Genomic DNA, 13,855 nt, shown 5'->3' with positions numbered 1-13,855 from the left:
GGGAATGACACAAAGTCGCTCCCAATAAAGAACCACCTAATGGTTTGAGGTTGTTCACTCATTCATTTTAGGCAGAGCCAGAACCGAGAGAGTTTCAGTGCACGATTGGTTTTTAGTTAAATAATCCACCTCCTTTTGAACCACTGCCCCATTTTCAGTCATTGCAGGCACATTACAATTCTTAGAGCATTCCATATAAAGAACAAAGCATTAAATAAAACATTGCAGAGGATTGGAGCAGAATACTTCAGCAGTTCAGCGTTCCAGCAGTCAGCCCTCTCTCTGCCCTTGAACGGTTTCTCTGCAAACATCTGCTGCTGCTTCTTTCTGTCGGGAATGAAAGACGCAGGTTCGTCACGCTCCATCAGACAGTTGTCACGTTGATGTTCAGAGAATACACAGGACGTCATACCGCTTTGTGGGATCAACAGTACCGCCCTCCTCACCATTCTCTGAACTGAGGGTGCTTTCAATGCGCATGTTCTCACAAGGTACACATTAGGTTGATGTCAATATCAGGGTCATCAGAGATGTAGAGGCCTTGGTTATCCAGTTTCAAACGTTGTAGAAGTGAACGGGATGGGAAAGTCAAGATTTATTCAACTAAGAATCGAGTTGTCTAACTTCTGCAAAGTATAAGTGTAGATACACAAACTACAGCTGGCATACCCGACACGAAACCCCTGACCAGTCCAGACGGTCTGGGCAGGGTCCAGACAAAGATGCTGAAATGATATTCAGCTTGGGTTGCATTGGCTGGGCTCTCTGAACATCTAAATCGACTAGATGTTTCGCGCTGCACGTGCCTTTAATCGGAAAGAAGACTGGGTTCGGTTCAAGCCTGGTTAGTTGCCTCTCGGATTGGTTGGGTTCGAAGAGAAAATGGCAGAACCAGCTGCTCTCTAACACTCACACATACTTGTGCATCACAAGCTTTTACAGTTTGTCCCCCAGGTTTTCTGTTGTTTGAACTCTCACACACCAGTATGTCCTGTCCTCTTCATTGTGCATAGCCTTCTAAAGCAGACTCTAAATTGAAGGTAGTAATGAGATAATGTTGACTATGATAGAATAAAAGAACTAATTACTACGACTAATTAATTCTTTAGAGTAAGTCCCTCATGTGGCAGTGTCTCCTGGTGCTGCTCTGCTGTGTTGAGGTTGACGAGATGCTTGAATCAAACGTCAGCAGATGAATTGTGAGCACAGAGGATGGATGTGCTGACAGTTCATTTAGTCATTTTTTAAGTAACCCTGACAAAGTGACTGGTGTTGCCTTGCAAAAGCTCTTTATTTGTTTGTTTCAATCTTACTTCTTTTTTTGACATGTTTCTCTTACAGTTTCTTTTATTTCTCTAATGTGGATGATTGCGTCATATATTAACTCTCTGTCTCTCTTTCAGCTTTCCTATGTTGATGCCGATGGAAACTCAATCAACATGGTGCAGATGACCTTCCTCAGACTACTGACGGCCTCGGCCAGGCAAAACTTCACCTACAGCTGCCACCAGTCTGTGGCGTGGCACGACGCCACCAGCGGCAGCTACGACAAGGGGCTGCGCTTCCTGGGCGCCAACGACGAGGAGATGTCCTACGACAACAACCCTTACATCAAGGCCATCTCAGACGGATGCGCGGTAAGAACCGTCCGTAGATCCTGTTTGTCTAGGAGAGCAGAGAGGGATGAGCTAAGACTTTTACCAGCTCTATTCAAAGTGAATGAGTGTGTTATTCTGTACACTTACTGCTGTTAGGTTTGTTTCAGGTTCGATTTTTTGGGATGAGTTAACCTCATTATTGGGAGATTTTAAGAAAACAATAAATGCATCTAGATATTGTTTTCCACCAAAAATCCAGCAAGATTCTGACCCATTAGCCCCTGTGGTATTTCAAATAAAAGCTGAATAGTCAAGTAGTTCAATGAAATCACATTTTTGCATCACAAGGTGTAGTGTAGAGCTGTGATTTGAAAGCTTCTATTTTGGAAAGGACTGACCTATAGACAGTTAGAAATGTTCCAGTGTGTGTATTTTTTTCCTGGATGTGCTGTTCTGACTGTTTGCCTTCTCCCTCTGTGTCCCTCTTGTTGCAGACGAGGAAGGGCTACGGAAAGACTGTGATGGAGATTAATACTCCCAAAATCGATCAGGTTCCGATCGTCGATGTGATGTTTACTGACTTTGGGGACCCTAACCAGAAGTTTGGGTTTGAAGTTGGGCCCGTCTGCTTCCTTGGCTAATCAAAAATGAAAAAAAGAGGGAAAAAAAGGACTTGATGGGGTCAGCAAAGAAAGTCAAGTTGAGACGTTTCGGGTACCACCAAACCCCATTTCCAGCCCCCCACCCTTTTCTATGCCACATGCAAGTTTTGAATAAGAGATGGTGTAGCAAACATGTCTTTCCATGTATGTACGTGTAAACCCAGGAAAATACTTGTTGCCCTTGTAGGGCTCGAACCACATGACTTAACCACGTTACGGAGAAAAGGTGAAGGACATCAGAACGCGTGGCAGAGGAGGGTGAATCGGAGGTAATCAAGAGAGGGGGTCAGGTGACACGAGGGGACACGGACCTCCTCTCTGGATCTCTCGGTGCTGTATGAAAACGACTACAATGGTGCTTGTTCAAAACACACAAAAGTATAAAGAGGTGCTAAGAAAGAGGGTGTATTTTGATAATTATAAAAAAAAACTGTAATTATTATTTTGTACAATACTGTTATTTCTGAATCCACTTTCAAAACTTGCATGTGTATCAGATTCTGCTTCTGGCTCTTTAATTTCAATGTTGGCTCAAAGATTTACAGTGTAAGTTTAAGACATCACACAATCAAATATATTTCTCGAGGTATTTGTTATTGTTCAACACATAACTGTGTGTACCTGTCACGAAGGAAATAAAGTGAGCATTCAAACAATTCCCCATTGCTAAATTAGACTGTATGCCCTTTGTATATATTGACAGTCCAAAGCTTGAGGATATTTGCTGTTTCGCCCTTGTGACCAGAGGCGAAACAACCGGAAGTATCACACCAGCACGCGTACGGCAACATCTCCCACTAATGTTGTGATCCTGTGCTCGTAGGAAGCGACCATGGCATTCATCTTCCTTTATTTAATTCTATTTGTCGTTTTTTTTTTTTTTTCTGTTTTGTTTTCCGACAGGCCTTTTATTTCGGTTGTATACCTCAAACTTTCTTGATAACCTTTAAAATGCAAGGATGCTATGCCCTGTATATACCTTGGTTAAACAATTAAGTTTATATATTTTGGGTGGGGATTTATTTTTTTTTAAAGAGAGAGAAAAATACATTACCTGTTAAACATCCACTGTTCAAATCCTTCTATGAATGCAATGAGAAGCCCTTTAGGTGACCCATTTTTGTAACTAAAATGAGAAAATGTTTTAATGTGCTTTTTATAGTTCATTTAAATATTAAAAACTGGATTCAGTGAACTTAATGTCTCGATGGTTTGTGTGAGATGACGTGGGGGGGGGGGACGGGGTAGATAAAACTACTGTATATTTCAAATGCTTTAAATTTAGGATATGTTGAGTTGAGTTTCTGGTTCTCTCTTGAAACCAATAAAGAACAATCTTACAGTAATTTGCTTCTCATTCCGAGTACATGAATGGAAACGTGAAGAATGATGACAAAAATGTCCTCTTTTCTCTGTAAGAAAAAGAATGGAAGAGAAATCACTCTTTCACTAGTGCCACATGTGCTGCTTATTTCAATGTGTGTCTCAGAACCATTATCTTTGGTTTCATTATGTAGCTGGAATATACTATATATAAATATATTTATATATATATACACTTAGATATATATACATATACATCTAAGTGTACTATATGTCACACACACAACACTCACAGCCACTCACCATTTTTTAGGAGAGAATAGAAGAAAATACTGAGGCTCACTCCAGTAATCTCAGCATGTGTGTGACAGAGACAACAGTGAATTATTTTCAGTGACTAAAGTCTTTTCTGCAAAACCTGAACTACAGTAGTTAAAGAAGAACTAGGTCTCTAAGTGTTTTCTTTGTTTGCAGCGTATAAAGCAGAGAGAGCATTGTCTAATTTGAAATGTGTGATCGTTTTCTTCAGCTTGCGGTTGGGTGATACCACTCCAACATGTGTTCAGTAAATAGTTGTTTACAATTCGGGACTAGGCCATCCCCTTTCAGAAAATACCTCCATTCATCCTGAGCAACAAGGGCTCCAACAGATGGATCCTTCTCTGGCCAAACTATCCCAGAATTCATTGCACTCCAGTTACTAACTTACTAAAAGAGATAATGGCGACGGCAAGCAATGAGACCAAAATGTCCGATGCCTACATCGTCTACATAAAACGTTCTTCGAGTGTCCAATTGCATCTCTGTTGCTAGGCGACAGCGATATGAGGGTGGGACAAGCTAGCGACACGAATCATGGAAATTCTTCGTAGACCAGAGCCTCATTTCAGATCGTCCTTTCCAGTCTATGAGGCCCATGAAGTCCGAAGGTTGCAACCTCCCAATTGGGACACAGCGTACATGTAGCTAAAACACTTAGCATTAATACTGGAGCAGCACCACTAGAGGTCACTCATGCACACATGGCTCCCTAAAACCACACAAAAAGCAACTATCTGTATTTTGTAGAGGTGTCTTCGTGGCTTGTTGCAGGTTTGCATTTTCGTCTGAGACAATTGAGTCAAGCAAAGGACCATTTATTGCAAATGGCTGAATTGGACGAGGCTCTGCTCTTTGAAGGAGGTTCACACAAATGAAAAATGACCTCGGTGAAATCAACAAAATAAAAACAGCACACATGAGCTCAGGAGGACAGAATATTGATGAGTCCTTTTCTTCCTTAAAATTCAAAGAGGAAAGAGAAACTGCAACACAGGTTTAAAAGGATCAGAGCTCGAAATAATTAGCCACATCCAGGTAAACAATTGATTTGGAGGATTGGCTTTTACACACTAACACACACACGCACACAGACACACAAAACAATGTGTTTTTAACACCATGTATCTTGTTCTTTTAAACTTTTTAAAAACTGCTAAGACAAAAATTATAATTTTTTAAATAAATTTTGTATATATTTTCTGAAGTACACAGGCAACTTTAGATAGCTTTATATCAAGAAATAGTTCGATATATGGAGTTTGTATGCACTTAAGCCACAAGAATGGAGTGAAACAGAAAACTGACACTCAGGGAAATTTAATGTTTTGATTATATTATTATTAATTAAAAGAGCAGATGCAACTTGGCTGATGAACTGTAATGTCCTTGTCTTTATTAATACTGAACTCTTTTATTTAAGTATTTTACAGACTTCTCTTCCTTCAGGGCGGTAGCAGCTCTGGGATCTGCACACATTTAGTATCAGCAGGTTGTATATCTGCTCCCAGCCAAGATGGACTGGTTAGATCTGAACAATATAGTTTAGCGTCTCGAGCCTCGGACACTGTCGTCTCTCTCTCTCTTCTTCTTGAGCCGGATTGGGCCCGTTTGCCCCCTTGTACCTTTTCGAGTGGCTGCAAGTAGTTCCCTCCTTCTGACTGTGGCTTGGGAGTCTTTTTTCCTGTGATGTGGATAAGGAGATGATTTAACTCTTGATCTTAAAGTAGTTATTTTACATTTTTTTAAATGTACATTCTGAACTGCACATGGCTTCAAATCCATATGGGATGGCTCTGTTCTTCCCTCTGCTTCACCCCTTCTAATCTGGATGACATCACACAGGGGTATAAAATGCCAAAGACTATATCATTCTCATCACTTCTGTGCACTTGTCAATTAAACACTGTAACAGTATATAGAGATCAAGACAGGAAGACATTTCAAACTCTGGTTCCACCACCCTACCTGTTGCCACGCTTTGCTTTCATTTTTGCATGCTTCTCGTCTCTCATCCCAGCAGGGCCCATGTTTGTCTCCTTTTCTGAGGGGTTGCCTTTGGATGTGGGATCATGCCTGTCTCTCATCCTCTTGAGCCGGATTGGGCCCGTTTGCCCACTTGCAACTTTTCGTGTGGCTGCCAGCCGTTCACTCCTTCTGACCGTGGCTTGGGACTCTTTTGGCCTGTGATGTGGTTAAGAAAATGATTTAACTCTTGATCTTAAAGCAGTTATTTTAGATTTTTTTTAAATGCACATTCTGAACTGCACATAGCTGCAGATTTATATGGGACGGCTCTGTTCTTCCCTCTGCTTCACCCCTTAATCCGGATGACATCAGACAGGGGTATAAAATGCCAAAGACTATATCATTCTCATTACTTCTGTGCACATGTCAAATAAACACAGTAACATTATACAATGATCAAGACAGGAGGATATTTAAAACTCCGGTTCCACCACCCTATACCTGTTGCCACGCTTTGCGTTCATTTTTGCATGCTTCTCGTCTCTCATCCCAGCAGGGCCCATGTTTGTCTCCTTTTCTGAGGGGTTGCCTTTGGATGTGGGATCATGCTTGTTTCTCATCCTCTTGAGCCAGATTGGGCCCGTTTGCCCACTTGCACCTTTTCGTGTGGCTGCCAGCCGTTTGCTCCTTCTGACTGTGGCTTGGGAGTCTTCTGGTCTGAGATGTGGATAAGAAAATAATTTAAATGTTGATCTTAAAGCAGTTATTGGACATTTCTAAAAATTCACATTCTAAAATGCACTTGGCTCCAGGTCCATATTTAATGAGAGTTGTATCATTCTTCCCATTAAAAAAACCTGAATATTTTACCAAAATGTTGAACTATTCTAATACAATATAAAAAATGATCCAACAATAAGATATTTCAAACACTCACCTGTTGCGGCCCTCCTTGGCTGGGCTGGCAGTGCTGCTGGAGGAGCCCTCGTTGAGGGACATTTGCAGGTTCACCTGGTCTCCATGTCTTCCATCCTCAGAGCTCTGATTCTGGCAGATTTCCATCAGTTCCTCACATGACTTCACACTGGAAGACAAATGAAACTGCTCAGCCAAACACCGTAATCACCTTATATCTCTTTTGCACCCATGTCCAACAGCACAGACTTACACAGACCATCTAAGCACAGACTTACTAGAGGCTGTTTTTGTATGACCCTTGTAGGTGGCTCATCGTGATGAACGGATGCTGAAGAATTCTGCTGGGGGTAATTCTTTCATGCTGACTCATCATCAGCATCTGTGTCATTAGGTCCATAAAGCACTGCAGGTCCACATATTCAGCTTGGGCGTCTTCTACCCAGACAGGATGATTCCCCTTTAACAAGATTAGGAAAACCAACATGTTAGATGTCCTCGTGTTTGGATTATGAAGACGTGCTGTTATAAACTCATCCAGGCTAGTGATCTCGAACTACAAATGAACCTTTGACTGAAATGAAGAATCATTCAATGAGATAGATTGCTCAAAAGGCAGTGGATGGCACAGGGGAAAGAAACACAGACTGAAGGAAAGACAAATTAGTGAGCTAGTGGAGCCAGCTAAATGACTGTAAACTAGTTTTATACCATAAATCTGCCTTCCATCCAATATCTTGGCCAGAATGCATGTGGTAGGAGGTTGCCTTCATTCTGTGGATCTCTAATTGCAAATGCAATTTGCCTCATCTGTGGAAAAAACAAAACATTGTGAGAGTTATTTAATTGCAAGTTGACATTGTTTATCCTGTACATCAGGTTCACTTCTATTACTGAGACATATGGATGAAGTGTCTCTGGTTTGTCTCATTAGTAGAATAGTAAAAATCTGTGAACTTCTACTGGAAACTCTTTCATTATAATAATCAAGTGTGTGGATCTGAAAATACACAAACAGCACGGCAGAACTGTACGTGTTTGTTGTGTTTTAGGTGCAGATACTGACCAAATCATCCTCATCATTGGCAGGGAACAGCGGTGTGCCCATTGACATCTCAACAGCAATGCAGCCAAGAGACCATACGTCGATGTTCCCGCTGAAAGGATCTTTAGAAAGAATCTCAGGAGACCTTAGGATAAGATGCACAAAAATATTACTGAGGTTTGAAATTTGCTAAACTCCTTGTTACTGTCAGTTTCTGAGATATAAACCTGAGTACAGGACTTGTCTAATTATTTACAGCAAACACAACTGTCCCAGGTATGCAGATGTGCTGTCAGTTACTTACCTGTACCACAAGGTCTGGAAGGTTTCACCAGTCATTTCCTCAGGATCATCCAAGGATAAGCCAAAGTCAATGACTTTAACTTTGAGTGGCTGCCTGACATGATCCACCAACATGACGTTATCTGGCTTCAAATCTGAATGAATGATCCCTGCACTGTTCAGAAAGTCCAAGGCTGTAGCTAGCTGAAATCATGAAAAGCATAATAATAATCATGAGCTACAGAGTTCATTTCATCAACAACAACTGTAACAGTCACTTTTTAGCTACCAAGTTTACCCTTCACACTACAAAGCAGTTACTGTAAGAGCTTGAGTTTAAAAAACGAACCTGCTGCAGAATGGGGCGGATCTGCTTCAGCTGAAGGTGTTGACCTGGGTTGATCTGTTTGAATTTCTGCAGATCCATATCCAGGAGCTCAAACACTAGACAGTAATGTTCCTTGTACAAAAATGTCTCGTACAAGCTGACGATGTTGAATCTGTCTGAGTGGAGCTTCTTCATGGTTTGGAGGATGACCTCCTCTTCTTGTGCACAGTCAATGTTTTCGGTGCTTTGGATGATTTTTAAAGCCACCGTTTCACCGGTGGTCACATTTCTGCATTGGATCACCATCCCATAGGCACCGTTGCCAAGGTACTTCTGTGCAAGGTAATATGTAGTGGGGGAGGGGATAAGGTCTCCTGCACTGATATTCAACTCACTATTTTGAGACATGGTGATAGAGTATTTATGCTATTGATCTTTCACACTTGTAAGGAGAATAGAAAATAAGGAAGTTTGATGCAGTCAAGTATGCTCTCACAAATCCTGATGGCAGTTCCTATCAGCCAGGTAGGTAGCATAAGAGTTTACACACATCAAGCTCAGTCCTTGTAATCTTTAAACTCTATAAGTACTAAAAGTAATGCTTTACATCATAGACACTTTAAAGACAGATCATGAGACACCTTTAATATCTAATAAGTTTAAAGCCACATCTGTCACATTGTATGAACTCCTTGCCTTTGCAGTGATTTCCTTTCTTTATTCGAGTTTTCTTTATTTTCTTTTGATCATAATTCTTTCATTTGAATCTTTGTCAACCATCATGATTTACACACACTCAAAAAAAGAATTCATTGCCACTTAAATTCTAAACAAATCAAGTTATATCACGCTACTTGAACACCACATAGATGTGTGTGTGGAATGTCATTTGAATATGTCATTTAAGTTTAGTTTACATTGGTCAAACACTTTAGTGCAACACAACTCAGTCTTGTTGAATGAACAAATGTAGGTTTTGTCTGCTATCCTAATGTCAATGTAGTTGTTTTAATTAGTGTTGTTTTCATTGCTAGTGTAAGCATTCATTTTAATTAAATTACCACATATTCACTAACATACATCAAAAAGGAAAACACGCAAAACCATTTGACATTTTATTAAATATTTGGATTTTAAAACTGCCATGATCCTGTTCTCAAATTTTAAAACTGTATGTGCAACAATTCAACTTTTTGAAAACCATTTATAAAAATGCAATAAAATAGACACTGAAAACCACATATTATTGGCCCATAATGCAATTCTGTGCACGACAACAACAATTTGCATTTTAACACCATTTTAAACACTGAATTATTACAACACGTGTGATGTACTGCCAATTTTTTTTAAATAATTTAGTTGTGTTAAAACTACAGTAAAATAAATAATCTTTACATAGAATCTTTGTAAATACAACATTTTAAAGGAGTCTGTAAACATTACTGGTGTATTTATTCTATTGAACATTTAAGAGAAGGCATTCATTGTGTTTGTAAGCGAGTAAATGTGCTCCACCCACAGAAAAGCCACAATTGTCCATGTAGTTTAAACTAAATTAAATAGTCTCTTTGACAAAAATTGACTTGAATTTCAAAACAAAAAAAACAAAGAAAGAAATCATAGATATATATATACAAATAAAACCCTATTATATTTGATTTGTCATTATCTTTCTGTATTCCTTGTGTGCGCGCAGTATGGGGGCATATGTAAACCACATGACATGTACCTCGTTCTGACTGAACAGAGCTAGCCATCTGCTTTCGAAGTCGGCAATCAAGGGCTGTCCTTGAAGAACTTCTTGCCTTCTATATGAGAAAGTCTTCACCATTTTCTCTGTCACTATATGGCCATATCTCTGAAAGAAGTGCAATTCTCTTGTTTTCCAGAGTGTCAGTTGTTTCTCCATTTTGGATGCTGCGGACAGTTATTGACTTCTGTAGCTATGAGGCTGAACTGCACAAATGCAACTACACTGGGTTTTAAATCTTTTAGTGTGTGTGGATGGTGCTTTCTCTTTTTGAGTATATACAATGTGCTGTCAAAATTTGTCTTGAAAGTAGGGATGGCATTCAATTAAATTGTATTTATTGATCGTCGGGAGAATTAATGATCGATTTTCGATTAATCATTAATATTTTTATATGCAAAATTCACTATTTATAGGCTATAGACTAGACAAATTTATTATTCACTATTTGTTCTTCCTGTGTCTCCTTGAAACAAATGTCGGCGAAGGCCTACGTCACTTCCAAAGCACAGACCACGGCGGACCCTTTAATTTTCTCCTCGAAGAGTGCAAAAGGAATCCACATAATAACAAGTGACAAGTGTGTGCGGAGCGGCAGAAGAACTGGGCTTCGTATTGTCTTTTTATCTACCTTTCTTTGGGGAGGAGGTCTTTGTGGAGAGGCGAACCAAAGCGAATACTCATGTGGAACCACACACAAGGAAAAACATAGAGAGACACTCCCCGTGGCTTCAGAGGAGGATTCAGCTTCGCAGTCTTCTTATGCTTTCAACTCGCTTTTGAGTCCTTTGACTAACACTGCGTTTGTCTCGGGAGATTACTCGCATCCTTAATGGCTCTTTTTACACATTCAAGGCGCTCTCTTTATTGAAGTGAAGCAATCAACATTACATGAGCTGTTGTGAGAGATCATAGTTATAATCTCCCACATTACCATAATAATAAGTGTCACCAACTAAAGCACAATAGGCATTTGAAGTGTATCCACTTTTAAGAGCGTATACATTTGCTGTCGTTAACACAGTGTGATCAGTCCTTTTCTTTGGAGCCTCCACTCTACTGGAAGAGGTGTTCTTCACTTCTTTAGCCAATACAACCACCAACACTGCAGCTGTGTCCCAATGTCCTTTGGAGGACGCAGCCTAATATAGGTCTCAGAGACCACGAAGGCCTTACTGCTTTCACTATAGCAACAGAGCTGCAGTTGGAAAAAACAAGAAAGTTTTAATGCTCCTTGCTTTTTAATGTCTATCGTAAGCTGTTCGGTTGAGTTGAAGCGCAATATTCCAGCATTGGATGTGTTAGTGCTTGCCGGCACAATGAATCCAGGGACAGGCCGGGTGGATCCTTCATTTCTCGGGATGGAAGGATGCATTTCCACAATGCAGCCCCTGAGTTGGGACACAGCGTAAACATCATCAGACCATCACTGCCCTGTATGACTGGCATGACAGCTGAGAGGAGCAGAGCAGAAATACCACGACTTTCTGTCAACAACAAAGAGCAGCTGCCACGTATACATGTCAAGAGGCAAAAACCCATGTTGAAATTTTAAAAGGAAATCACACATCAAGATTTTCTTTTTTTTGACCTTTCTGTCCCTGAGTGGCTACCATCCTGGTCACACTGGCTCTAAACATCTACATTTTTATATATGCAGATTATACATTACAGTGTTGCTATCCATTTGTAGTATGCACATAATTACAGGGACGGCGACTTCCAGGGAGCATTTAAGCTTTAGAAAAAAAACATTTTGCACCAACATAAAAGAGGAAGGCAAATTGCTCCTTGGTTCCTCTGGCTCAGAGGATGTGAAGAGATTACGCTGCAGCCCAGGATAACACAGTGACTTCAGAGTCACAGAGTGGCCTTTAAGAGAAGTTGAGATACTCATCTGAGACAGGAGAGCTGCAATTTACTATTTGGAGTCATCAAAGAAGATTTGAACTCACTTTAAATCCCCCTGACCTACAGCAAGCAGGTTCCTTTTAATCTCAGGTCAAAACTAATTTGACAAAATCCTACAAAAAATGTAAACATCTCAACTTTGGTGGTAAAACAAGTTAATTGTACACATTCTGCTGCACGGAGCTTTGCTTGGCTTAGCAGCTTTTTCTAATATTTGAAGCGCCTGTTGCTTATACTCTTAGTAGTGAATCCCCCCCCCCCCCCCCCACGACCTTCCTATGATTAACGGTATAGATGATGGATGGACCTTTATACCACCTCCCTACCACTATGAGGTATAACAAACTGTATTCTTCATTATTCTAAGATGAACCTTTCAAGAGATAATTCTTGTTATGTTGTAATGACTGAAAAAAGAGTGGCCAGCAAATACAAATACAGTGCACACAGCCCAGGGGGTTTATGTCTCACTGGGCATATTGGGAAATTTAATTAAATGTTTTGTGTTGCTCAATTATTATAATTCTGTTTTCAAGTACACCGAGAATAATGCTCTTCATGATGTTCCACAAATAAATGCAATTTAGTTAAAAGGGCTTTAATTGAATATATTTCTAAGACTGGGGATTTGTCTCAGAGACAGCCTCAGTCCCAATAGTTGGCTCGAATCAGTCGATGGCTGCAGCTGCTCTGGTTCACATGAGGCCCAGCAGCAGCCGAGAGGAGGCTCCCACTCAGCTTTAATCCAATCTAACTTCTCTGGTGACAATCGATATCGAGTTGTGATGCTGCTGACCGGAGTCTGAGAGTGGCTGGAGACACACAGGATGTTTGTCATAATGTAACGAGTGGCCTTTTTAATGTTTTACACAAACTTATAGGAGGGTTTAACTTCTAGAACGCACACACACACACACACACACACACACACACACACACACACACACACACACACACACACACACACACATACACACATACACACATACACACACACACACATACACACACACACACACACAAACAAACACTCTGCTCCCTCACTCAAAAATAAAATAAAAAGCCATCTCATATGCACTGATGTACAGTATCCATCTCCCCGCTCAACATTTTATATCGTCCATATACTTTTTAGATCACCTTTGCTGCACAACACATACAGCAGGGAGCCTCTCTTCATGACAGATGGCTTTTCAGCATCTGTCATCTTTACTCTTCCTATACGACTGGCTGAGCCAGAGCAGTGGATTAAACATGCAGGCAGAGTGCTCGGTCAGCACAAATCAGGAACTGGTGGCAATCATTTTATTCATGGGGCTTCAGCTACAAGCACTTCTCAGAAACGGGAGCCTAGCTAACCTGCACAATACACTGACAGCATGATCGGGAAACATGGGATCCTCCCTTCTTACTGTAACTCGCTTGACTTGACAATTATGTCATGGTCACAAATACTGTGTTGATCTAATAAACTATTTCTGAGATGCAGTTAAGTAGCAACCCCCTGCAGCCTGATGATGCTGTATTGTGAGCCAGAGAGATGATATCCCTTTTAACAACTCACAATTACATGTGTTTACATCACTGTCATGTTTCTGCTGTGGATCTGTACAGAGTATCTGCTCGTCAGACTCTTGTCATGCTCCATCCTCTCTCCAGACTGACATTAAAGCTGCTCTCTGATCAGACAAGTGAAAAGCAGTTAGCGCAGCGATTCATACTCATACTTCTGTCCAACTTTGATAATATTCT

At 40.5% G+C, this 13,855-nt stretch overlaps 2 protein-coding genes across 2 annotated transcripts in view; one reads left to right on the top strand and one right to left on the bottom strand.

Annotated features, from left to right (window-relative positions):
* The window catches only part of col11a1a (collagen, type XI, alpha 1a), a 71,529-nt gene extending 68,054 nt beyond the window's left edge, over positions 1–3,475 (top strand). The window contains 2 exon segments of the mRNA XM_062379850.1: positions 1,404–1,637; positions 2,093–3,475. Of these exon segments, the coding sequence (XP_062235834.1) occupies positions 1,404–1,637; positions 2,093–2,239 (381 nt within the window). The 3' untranslated portion in view covers positions 2,240–3,475.
* A 2,201-nt stretch (positions 3,476–5,676) lies between these two features.
* LOC133933051 (homeodomain-interacting protein kinase 3-like) lies at positions 5,677–8,847 on the bottom strand. Its single transcript, XM_062380005.1, has 8 exons — positions 8,461–8,847; positions 8,134–8,315; positions 7,851–7,974; positions 7,063–7,244; positions 6,807–6,953; positions 6,371–6,586; positions 5,870–6,085; positions 5,677–5,728 (listed from the first exon to the last, which is right to left on the bottom strand). Exons 1-8 carry the CDS (start codon positions 8,845–8,847, stop codon positions 5,677–5,679), a joined length of 1,506 nt encoding a protein of 501 aa, XP_062235989.1.
* Between the last annotated feature and the right edge of the window lie 5,008 nt (positions 8,848–13,855).

This window comes from Platichthys flesus, chromosome 21, assembly GCF_949316205.1.
Source record: "Platichthys flesus chromosome 21, fPlaFle2.1, whole genome shotgun sequence".
Classification (NCBI taxonomy): Eukaryota; Metazoa; Chordata; class Actinopteri; order Pleuronectiformes; family Pleuronectidae; genus Platichthys; species Platichthys flesus.
The sequence above is the reverse complement of the archived record's forward strand: the minus strand, read 5'-3'. Positions and strand labels throughout refer to the sequence as shown.

Bases quoted from the DNA above. Each gene is read 5' to 3' on its own strand.
- LOC133933051 (XM_062380005.1), bottom strand. From the start codon at position 8,847: ATGTCTCAAAATAGTGAGTTGAATATCAGTGCAGGAGACCTTATCCCC. The intron at 8,316-8,460 runs GTTCGTTTTTTA...TCATGATTTCAG, and splicing joins TCCGCCCCATTCTGCAGCAG to CTAGCTACAGCCTTGGACTT. The intron at 5,729-5,869 runs GTAGGGTGGTGG...GATGTCATCCAG, and splicing joins AAAGCAAAGCGTGGCAACAG to ATTAGAAGGGGTGAAGCAGA.